Below are 11,470 nucleotides of genomic sequence, written 5' to 3' on the forward strand. Positions count from 1 at the left end.
ACTCTGATGAACAGAGTCAGAACAGACTCAAAACCCTGGCTGACCACTTACTAATTTTGTGAATTTAGGGACGCCACCTAACTTGGAACCCACGTCTAGGCTCTAAAATGGACAGAATGTCTTTACCACTGAGCTGCCATGAGGATGAAATGACTCAATGACAACTTCACAGATCCCTGCCCAGGCCAGCCTGTGTCCCAGGACAAGGACGTGGCTGCTTTTGAGCCCCTGGCTTATGAACACGACCTCACCTCTGAGGCAGCTCCGCCAGCACTCCAGCTGGGGGTGGGGGTGGGGGTGCGGCACTGAGAACCCAAGCAGTAGGCCTGTTTAGAAAGACCCATACTAAAGACCAAGTGGCACAGGGAAGGGGAGAGTATAAACGTCAGATGCAAGCAGGGTGGGGGCCATCCTTATCTTCTTCCTCCAAGGTGGCTCCTAAGAAATCCTCCCAGCCCTGGCTGTATGGCACTCAAGGCTGAGGAACAAGGGGAGGCAGGGTGGGGTGGCGGTTTGCAGTGTGGAAAGGACTGTGGTAGTGGGCACACCACAGGGACATGAGGTCAACTGTGTCTACCAGAGGTGAGTCACTGTGTCGGTGACTAACAGTCTCCTGAGGCCCACAGCAGTGGCCACCTCTCCATTCCAAAGGGACCCCAGAAACAAATCAAGCCAAGAGTAAGCAGGAGGCTATTATATATCATGCTTTTAATACAAACTTAAAAAAATCTGGAACAATATAAACTGTACAGATTTGATCAATCTTTGTTTTGAAACTAAATCTCTAAACACACCAATGTCTCATTCCAAAATATTGCACAACGTTCTGAATACAAAATGTCTTGATTGCATTTTTCCTTCACTAGAGAAAAAAAGGTCATTGCCCTGCTCCCGGGTTCCTCTCTATGGCTTCCTCGATGCCTATTTCCACCCCGGGGGAGATGCTACAGCATCGAGAAAGACAGCATTCTGGACTGACAGCTGACATTCTTAACAAGACAATCCACCTTCAGTTTTGCTCCTGGATGATAGGGATAGAGAGGATGGGAAAGGGGAGGAAAAAGGTTTCATGTTCCTATTTTTTAAAGTTTGTTTTTCCTGAAAAAATATTGGTTTCTCTCCTCTTTTTAAGAAAAAATCTTGAAAAGAAAAAAATTATGTTTCTTACATTAGAAATATACATATATTATATACCTCTCACATTTTACAAATGTAGCAAATTATTCAATACAAACAGACACCAAAAAATGTAAAAAATAAAAAAAAGTTTTTCTACGAAACCAGGTAAATTAGTGCAGAGTTTTATTTTTTCTTAAAAAAAATAAAATTGAAGCAAAAATGCCTAGATTTGCGATGAGACACTGAACTGGGCCCAAAAGCCCAGTCCAGTAGTCATGTTCCTGAACACTCATTTTTCTTCCTACTTCAAAGACACAAGGGGCTGGGCTCTGGTCTCCCCATGTGTGAAAAACAAGCTGGCTTAGGTGCAGGTGGTATCTGTGTGCACGTGGGAGGAGGCTGGAAATGGGGATAAGGCAACACCCAACTTGTCCCAGAGAAGTTATCCACCCAGGACTGTCACCTGTATGGGCGCTGAGGATGAAGGAAGGGACAGGGGCCCAGAATGGGCTGGCTAGGGACAGATGGTGCTGGGCTGAGAACTCAGGGCCTTGCCTGCAGGGGGAGGTAGAGCTAGTGCCCAATGCAAGGAGATGGGGTCGGCAGTGTCGGTCTGGGCTCAACTGGCTGCCACAGCAGTTCCCACGTGGAGTCCCTGGGGAGAGTGCAGTAGGCGGGGAACCAGGGGCTTCTCTTGCCTGCCCAGGAGACCATATCTCACAGCATCAAGGTCAAGTAGTGCCAGGTGAGGGCAGACACAGGCTGGCAAGAGACAGGAACCAACAAGTTCTCAGACGGGTGCAAATGCATTTACACCTACAACCAAAAATCACAAAGTTTCAAATTCAAGGCTCAGTACTGCCCACCACAGGCTGTGACTAAATTCTCTCCCTGTCCCTACACTGGGCTAAGGTCACACAACAGTTGCTGAAGTCTAGGGACTCCTCTTAGGTATCAGGCTTGGGTATTCCTCCCACCCTGCTGAGAATTTTTTTTTTTGGTCAGAAACAAACAGAAGTGTAGACCCCTCTGCAGCCTGGAAACGAGCCCCTTATACAGTGCTTTCCCTGGAGTTTTTTAGGCTTAACCACATGAGCCCACCACATACACTGCCCTACAACCTTACAAATGGACTACCACCCCACCCTGGGCCCATCCTCCAGCCTTGTACATTAATAAGTACTTGTTGCAACCCAGAATCACATCCAGAGAGGGAAGGTCCACGTGGCTTGGAATCCTCTAGAACACAACAGCAAGCCACACACACCCACAGGCATGAATGTACAAACAAAAACACATACACTTACTCCTACCTCTATACTCTACCCCACCCTCCTCAGGGAAAGGCTGAACCTGAGAGAGGGGCTACATATATCTTGTCCAGGCCAAGAAGGGGTGAGGGATGGGGCCACAGGACAGAGAAGGATTCCAACTAGAAAAAGTGCTAACCTCCCTATAGTCACAGAATTTAGCTTTAGGGGGAGGGTGTCAAGTGGTCAGTCAACAGCTCTTGTGGCCCAGCCTGAGGGGGAGTTGAGCCTAGGGCCAGACATATTTGGTGGCAGGGCCTGAGAAGATAGTGTACAGGCCATGGACACGGGGCCAGCCTCTCCCTGCTCCAGGGTATGTCTGGTTCCAGCTGCTGCTCTTCCTTCCCTGTGAGCTCGCACACACCAATCCCAAAAGAGCACGAAGGAGGGAGTGGGGAGCAGCAGTTCACATCTGGACCATTCTTAGCGTAGGAAACCACTAATTAAAGATGTCATATAGAAAACTACATGTAACAAAAAAAATTTACAAAACTCAAACCAAATGAAATTAGAGGCAGGCAGGAAAACAGCCAGGGGCTGAGTTAGACACAACTTTGTGCTTTGGGAGCCCCCTCCTACTCTGTGCCTGGGCGGATCGTTTTCCTAAGTGTGAGAACGAGAAGACTGGAATCTTTTTGTACAGTTCTCTTTTCTGTGGTCGTGGGTGCTCCTGGCCTGGCAGACAGGAAGACGGTCAGTTGGCCAGCACGACAGGCTGGAAGGGCTGGCTGGGGTACTGCATGGTGTTCAGGTTGTAGCTGAGGCCTTCCACAAAGGGTGTTTTCTCCAGGAAGAGGCTGTTAGTGCCACCTCCGAACACCTGGGACACATCAAAGCTGCTGTGGTTGCAAGTGGTAGCCCCACTACTCCCGAAGGGGACTGACGTGCTGCTGCCTGGGCCATCCCCCCCATCAAAGAAGAGGCTGGATGAGCCACCGCCGTTGTACACAAACTCCTTGGCATTGGGTGAGAGCTGGGACTGAGAGGCCGGACTGGCTGTCATGAGGTTCAGTGAATGCAGAGACAAAGAGAGGCTCTTGTGCTTCAGCAGGTTATTTGTGGGCGAGCGGGCCATGCGAGGCTGCTGCTGCGGTGGCTGCTGGCCACTTGCCCCACTGCCAGCCACACTTACACCATTCGATGCCCCACCACCCTTCTTCATCTTTGTGGAGCCAAATTTGGTGGCAGCAAAGGAGGCAGTAGTGAAGGTGATAGGCTGGGCAGACCGGGGAATAAAGGTGGGGCTGGGTGACTGGCCAAAGGATGGCGATGGAGAGTTGGACAGGGAACTGTCCTGGCTGCCGATGGGCACAAACACCTGGGCATCAGGGTTGAAGCTGCTTTTGATCTCTTTGTCCAGCTCTGGGGCACCACCACCCTCACTGTCATCCAGGTACAGGACTTTCACAGTTCCCTTCTCTCCAATCTGGTAGGATACCTCGAAAGGGTCAATCCAGACACTCAGCTCTTCGGGCACGTTGGCACGCACATCCTCCACTGCTAGACCACTCCGCTTGGCAGCCAGCTCCACCACAGGGTCTACCATCTCCCCAATGTGGACACAGCGGAAGCCAGAACCCTTCAATGGCTTCTCAGGGTACCAGTGGCCTTCATACTTCTTTTTCAAGAGCCGTTCTAGCTCCTCCCCAAACAGGTCTGCCCGGCGCCGTGGCAGCTTGTTGTATAAATAGGAGATGATGAAGTTTAGGGCCACTTTGATCTCCAACTGCATGATCCTCTCTTGGGCAGAGAATCAGCACAGGACACGTGCACAGGCCAAGAGCAGCAGTGGGAGCAGAAGATGATCCAGAGGGTTCTGGGAGGAGAGAGAAGGAGAGGATCATGGTGAATACATATGCAGAAAGGCACCCAGCATACGCTACCCAAGCCGTGACAGCGCGGTAACCAATGACAAAGCACAGGCTGAAAAACACCAGCTTTTGATCACACACATCTAGTGTTACACTCCTTTCTGAGTCTATACAGCTCTGGTTGGCTTACAACTCACCTGTGATAGACCAGGCTAGCCTTGAACTTAGAGTGCTTCTGTTTCCCAAGTGCTGGGATTACAGGCACGTATGATCACTCCTGGTTTTGGACAAATCCTATTTCTCTAAACCTTAGATTCCTCATCAGTAACCTGAGGTTCAAGGATAAAGCTCTCCCCTACACTAAGTACTTAGTAGGCACTTAAAATGGGAGTGCACTGTGCTTTCCTCCGTTTTGAGAATTCAGGACACTCTCAGAATGGCCTCAAATAACTAAGGAATAAAACCAGGCCCCCAATCCAGCTGGATCTAAGAAGGCTCTTGCTGTCTCTGCAGCGTCTCCATCAAGTAGTGTCCCAAAACTGTCAAATGCTTGAAGGCATAAGTCAAAATTTTAGCTGCCCTCCTTAAACTGAATGCGATACAGGTCACTGAATATGAAGGGCACTGCCAACTTTTCACTGGGGCTCAGCTTCAGTTGCATCCGCCTGTCACCCTGGACCCCATAGGTGTGTATGCTTTGGGCTCAGTCTGAGTTTACAGAAACAATTTAAAAACTTGGTAGTGCGACCAAAGTTTACATTTCCACTCAGCCTCGGTAACGGGGACAAAGCCACAATCCTCCAGAAAAAGGCAAAATCTGTCAAAAGCACAATCTGTCATCTCACAAGGGAACTGTTGGACCAGGGCTGCCTAGGGGACATGCAAGAAGCAGGGCCTTGGTGGCTGGCAGGGCATTAAGAGAAGCTGCAGTGTGGCCTGAGGGAATTTCCACAGTTTCTGGCAAGGTTGCGAGTGATGGCAGCGGGAGGAAATTTCCCATCACCCTACAGCTTCCAGCTGGGGACCCATCATCACTCAGCCTCCTGAGGACTGTCTGACCACCTGTCCTCGGCACCAGATCAGATTTATCAAGTGGAGAATCCCGCCGAGGAGGCAGCCCAGGATAAACACTCGGATTGTTATTTTGGGACTCCTTCATAGCCAGATTCACTGAGGTCAAAAGTTTTATTCTCTAGATCTGAGCAAGCCTCACATTTCAGGAAGGTGACCCACCTTCTTAATCTCATTTCCCCCCAAAGGATGGCTTCTGGACTCCTGCTTGGGGAGAAGCTGAAGTGAAAAGACCCCCTCTGATGGCTGGCCTCCTCAGGCAAAGGCAGAGCATATCTCTAGCTAGACCTTTGGGCAAAGCCATGGCTGTTGAACGCAGCAGAGGCAAGGTTGACCAATGACCCGCCAAGGGCATCTTCTGTCCTGTGTGGAACTTAGGGCTGGATTTTGATTAATGTTCTTCCTGGTTTTGGTCTAACTCTAGGTTTGAGAATCTTGAGTTTTCATATTAATTATCAGGCCTGGGCCCAGGGCTCTTATGGGGCATGCTGAGAACCAAATCTTCAGAAGACTTGTGGGGTGCGTACACCAAGAAGGCACCCAGAGTCCATCCGCAGCAGCACCTAAGTACCCTCAGTACAGGACTGAGAAAAAGTAGGGAGCTGCTGCTCACAAGTCAGGGTACCCTGGTTTCTTCATATAGTCATGACCAAGATAGTTAAGATAGATGGGTTCTAGGGTCCTTTTCAGTTTAAAGAAAGACTAGTTAGAATAGGGGATGTTAGATCCCTTTAATCTCAGCATTTGGGAGACAGAGGCAGGTATATCTCTGAGTTTGAGGCCAGCCTGGTCTACAATGAGTTCCAGGACAGCCAGAGCTACATAGAAAGAAAGACACTGTCAAAAACAAACAAAAAAGAATAAAGGGGGCCCAGTTGATGAGGATTAGGGCCATTACCAGATGCGAAGTTCAAAGCTAGTTCCTATACTGTGGGCTTCTCCCATATGGGAAAGCAGGCCAACTAAACTAAACCAAGAACTCCTATGTTCACGCAACTCCTGCCTTCTGAGTTGGTAGCCTCCGAAAGAAGGTTCCAGGGGCTGGAGGAATGACTCTGTAGTTAAGAGGACGTGCTGCTCTTCCAGAGGACCTGAGTTTGGCTCCCAGGGCTCATGCCAGATGGCTCACAATACTCTGTAACTCTAGCTCCAGGGAATCTGATGCCTCTGGTCCCTGAAGCTTCTGCATTTACACGCACATACCCACATGAAGATACACATCTCTATGTGTAATTGAAAACAGTAAGTTAATAAAAAAAGAGTGGAGGTCTGAAAAGACTATGGTGGTCTACTATAGTATGAGGAGACTAAATCTGTGAAGAAAGAGGGCATCAGGTCTCAAGAAGATGCCTACAGTTGAAGGTCATGCTTCCAAAGAATTTTTGGGAAAGTAAAACGGACTCAATGTCAGCATGACATTTTTCCTCAAGGCACTGTAGAGCCTCTTAGTTATCCTACCCAGAAGGGCTTCTATGCCTTTCCAGACATTCTCAAATTTTGCTGTATAATGGCCTTCCAAGTTATAACCCCTGAACAGTACAGCCTCAAAATGGGAACGTTCTAAATGTAGGCCAAAGTCGTTGAGAAATAAGCCTCTCGCCCCAAAATACAACAGAGCCACTGTCATCGTCCTTGCCCAGAGAACCAGTACTTGCAATGCAAGCAACTAAGGCTACACACCCGTTCACACCTCGGTGGGGCTGCTGCACAAACAAGGAAGCACAACACACCCTCAGCCAGAGGGCGATGGTGTGGAGCCTTACAGAAAGGCCAGGTGAGGACGGACAGTCTCTGCTCGACTAGCCCAGACTCTAATTTTGACTTCAAGAAGCTTATGGAGCAGAGGATTAAAGCCCAGGAACAATCTTGTCTTCAGCTAAAGACAGGAGTGACCATTTGGCTGAGTTTGTTTCTTAGGAAGCGATGGACAAGTTTTAGTGCTTATCTATAAAATATTTATGGAAGTAGAATGAGATTAGAAAGCTCAGAAATAACCACCCTTCAAAAAAGGAACAAGCAGATTTGTTGAGCAGATGCAGAGGATTCAGACCTTTTTCAAAACACTAGAAAGGTAATTAAAAAAAAATAAAATAAAAAAAGGAAACGTTGAGTAGCCTAGCGTGGTGTCAGTCGGGAGGCAGAGGCGGATCTCTGTGAGTTGAAGGCCAGCCTACATAGCAAGTAAAAGGCTAGCCAGGGCTACATAGGGAGAAACTGTCTCAAGAACAGAAAATGTTTAATAGTAAAATCTCATTTTGACAATGTACTATAAAGTTGCAAGCAACCTAAGGTGTGCAGTGCTTGTAATTCCAGCAGCTAGGAGGCTGAGACAGGAGAGTCAGAAGTTCAAGGTCGGCCTGTGCTATATCCACAAGATATATGAAAAAAGTTTTTTTTGTCCTAATTCTTTTTTCTTCCTTTTTTTTACTTCAGCCACGGGTTAAACGTCGACTCAGAACCCTTGTGCTGATGTGTATTTTAGTGTTCAGGAGAAAGACAAAATGGAACAAGGAAAGAGCTGTGGAGTTACACAAAGGTTTCATCAATACTGATTCCAGAGAAACGAGTGAAAATGAAAAACAAGACTTAAATAATGAGAGAGACACTCACATTTTAGAAAGGGAGAGGTAATGGTGAAGAATCTCTAGCTCGCCCGCTCCCCAAAATTCAGGTATCTCAAATGCCCACCATCCTAAATCAATCAATTCCCAAGATTGAGGTTAATGCGTAGAAGAGCGCTTTAACACGGTCCAGAGAACAGCCACCGTGGACAGAGAACCAGGCACAGGCAGCTCCCCCGGGATCAGTCCTCCGCTCTCAGCCCAATCGACGATACAGGTAGCAGGACTTCCAGGATATGTGCCGGGTGCAACGGACTTAGACCCTAACACCACCTCTGGGGCAGTCAGGTCCACCTGGGCCATAGCACAAGTGTCCTGTCTAGGGAAAGGCTCTCTGGGGAGCTCAGGGGCCCAAGGCTCGCCTCACCCAGGACGGCGCCACGCTCAGCACTGTGGGAGCCGTAGTCCTCAGGCCTCCGGGCGCGGGTAGGGACTCGTGACCTACTTTTTGAGCACACTACACTTCCCTGCGCACTACGCGAGCGCCCAGCCGGCTAGACCGCGCATGCCCGGCACCAGGACCAGGCCAAGGGTCCGAAGCGGAGGAAAAGTTTCCGATGCACATGCGCGCTGCGGGGAGTGGGCGCTCCCCCTCCCATCGCCGAAGACGTTTGGCATAGATCTGCCCATAAGGCCATTCACCGGCTATCCTTTCTCCCCACGTCCATGTCCAGGCTAGACTCCAATAACTCCGCTTTCCCTTCATGACCTCCCAAGCCTACTAAATTAGGGCTCTGCGACTAAGGGGGCTTTTCCTGGGTGAAGCAGGTGGGCTGGGATAGAGAAGGCCGCCCCACTGACTCCGGCCTCTTGATCTCAATGGACTGTCGCTGTCTGGGGTAGCTGTAGGAACCGTGTATTCAAGGAGAAACGAGCCATTTTCACTTAATACCCAGTAGGCACGGCTCCAGCATCCCCACAGCCAGGAAGGAATGGCTGGAATTAGATCCAATTCTCCAATCCTGTCGGCCAAAGGAATTCCTAGTTAAGCTATGGGGAAGCGCCCGGTCAACAATAAGGCCTGACGCCAGTGGGGTCTAAGCCTCACCCCACTTCTAATACAAGTCTGAGAAACCAGACCCAGGTAAAGGAAATGGGAAGAGGTTCCCAGGCAAGCAAGCAAAACCCCTACATCTGAAACCTGGGCATCTTCTAATACTCAGAAATTGCGAGTCTCCTCCCACAGCAAGGCCTACCCTAGGACCAGACTTACCAGCTCCTTGACAAACCTCCCCTGCAGGGTGTTAAAGCTCCCTAATCCTTCCTCCCACACCAGCTGTTTGCCCCAGTGCTTAAGTGAGGGATGGGGGTAGGAGCCCAGGCAAGCAACCGGGTTTTTATTGTTGTCAGAAAATCAAAGAGAAACCCACTCCCAGACAGAGTAGGGTGGATGGAGAGGAGAGAAAAGGGTTAGGCGCTGAACTGGCACAGGAAACCCTGTCTGCTGATCCTTAAGCCTGCCTGCTGTGTAAGGTTCTGGTTGCTCCCAGGGGAGGGGAGAGGAGGGGACAGCTTGTAGTCCATTCTCCCATTTCCCTCCTTAGATTTTGGCTAAGGGCGCAGTGTATATCCTCTCTGAACAGAAGGGGAAGTTTTAAAAATAGGGAGAGATCAACAAAATTAATACACTATCGGACAAGCTCTTTGGGTACTTTTTTCCGCCCACACAAGATTATAAAGAGATTAACCTGCAATAAATTGTTCAGCAACGAAAGGGCAGTCTCACTAACCGGCCCAGTCACCACAAAGGGGGTGTCCAATCTCCCATCTCAGAGGTCCCAAAGAGCGAGAAACCAACTGTGTTAATAATCACCGCCCCGCTTCCCCTCACATGGGAAGGAGGCAGAAAAAAACGAGGATCGAATCTCCTTCCTTCCCCTAATATATTTAACGCAGACCGGAGTTTGGTTTCTTTGCGGGGAACAAGGAAAACCTAGAGAGTGAGGCGTAAAGAAATGGGGAAGGAGGTCAAGGAGGAAACGCACTCCGCCCAGGAGAGGGCCACACTCGGAACTAGGTACCCTACTATCAAAGAGTGATATCAGGGAGAGCCCCACGGGCCGCTCCAGAGAGGCGGCAGGGGAGTGGACCAGTGTGGGCGCCCCCCGCCCGCTCACCCGCGCACTCACTCGGGTCTCCGCGAAGGGGCGCTCTGCAGGCCGCGGGACGAAGGTCTCTCGCCCAGCCTCCCCGGCGCCGCGAGGCTGAGGGCCACGGTGTCCTTTTACGTCGTTGAGAGGGACGAGGACCGAGTTCATGTGATTCTTGCCGCTGTTTCTGGAGGTTGAGCTCGCCGGCGACGGTGCAGGGATGGCGGGCCCGAGGATAGCACCCGTCACGCAGTGGATGGAGGCCGGCCCGGGACGTGGCCGGCGGGCAAGTCCTGTACGTCTGGCTTCTCGGCTCCCACGACACTGGGCGCAGACGACCAGCACCTTCCCGCGCCCGGGCCCGAAGTGAGCAAAGTCAATGAAAAGTTTCACCCTCAGCAACCCTGCGCATGAATCTGTTTTCCCCACCCCTGAGTGATGCGTCCCTCCGCCCAGCCGGGGCGGGGCGGGGACTACTTTTCCTTCCGTGAGGCCGGGACTACTTTTCTTTCCGTGGCGCCCTTAACCCCTCCCAGCCCATTTGTGGGTTGGGGTCCAGATAGCGCGCTTAGTGCAGCAGCGATCTTCTCATGGCGGATCCTCTAGACGCAGGCTGCCCTGCCATGTCCTCAGCGGGGCTCCTCGTCCTCGTGGTCCAATCGCCTCGCCGCGCGATTTCTTCTCTTAAGGCTCCATAGCAGTCTGAACTCGCCATGTACGGTTTTTACCGGTGTCGACCAAGCTCAGGGAGGGTGGGGACGAGCCCGGGACACAGCAGGCCATCAGGGACTAGTCTGGGATACAGTGGATGTCCCGGGGAGAGACTGCGTCACTGGGCCCCCGAGGACTCTCGCACGAGTCAGCCCCGCACCAACCCCACCTCCCACGGTCCCCTGAGACCATTACGGCGCGAAGCTCCAGCTCTGACGGTCCCTGTGGCTCGCCGTGCCCGGTTCCGATCTGTTCTAAATTTGGGGAGATGGGGGCACGACGCCAACTCTAGATGGTTCTGGATCTGAACCAGGGCTGCCCTGGGTTTACTAGAGTCGCCTTCCTGATGGGGACGGGGAAAATCGAAGGGAAGGGAGGGGAGGGGGACGAGAAGAGCAAAGACCAGAAAAAGGAGCGGAGCACCAGTTAACCAATGCACTCTCAGCCTTGAAATTTGGGCTCCAAACGCCAGATAATACCGCTTGGCCACGCGCGACCGCGACCCCTCTGCTGCGGCCCTCTTTCTCTTACGGGCAGGCTACTCCCACACGGGAGAACACGAGAGCCACGTTCCTTCTAGCAATAGACTAGTCGTAGAAGTGCCAGCCCTGGCAAGGTGAGCAGAATGTTCAGCCCGACAGCACTGGGCAGCGAAGCGTGGCGCCCCTGGGCCCCCGGCCCGGACTTTGGTCACTCACTCCACTCTGCTTTTTTGTGACAGTAGCCGCTCAGAGATG

The 11,470-nt window shown here is 51.1% G+C and overlaps 1 protein-coding gene across 1 annotated transcript; it reads right to left on the minus strand.

Annotated features, from left to right (window-relative positions):
* Window positions 1-689: 689 nt before the first annotated feature.
* On the minus strand, window positions 690-10,878 carry Tob2 (transducer of ERBB2, 2). The gene is made up of 2 exons (XM_057792344.1): window positions 10,062-10,878; window positions 690-4,245 (listed from the first exon to the last, which is right to left on the minus strand). Exon 2 carries the CDS (start codon window positions 4,159-4,161, stop codon window positions 3,124-3,126), a length of 1,038 nt encoding a protein of 345 aa, XP_057648327.1. The 5' UTR covers window positions 4,162-4,245; window positions 10,062-10,878; the 3' UTR covers window positions 690-3,123.
* Between the last annotated feature and the right edge of the window lie 592 nt (window positions 10,879-11,470).

This window comes from Chionomys nivalis, chromosome 17 (assembly GCF_950005125.1).
Source record: "Chionomys nivalis chromosome 17, mChiNiv1.1, whole genome shotgun sequence".
Lineage (NCBI taxonomy): Eukaryota > Metazoa > Chordata > Mammalia > Rodentia > Cricetidae > Chionomys > Chionomys nivalis.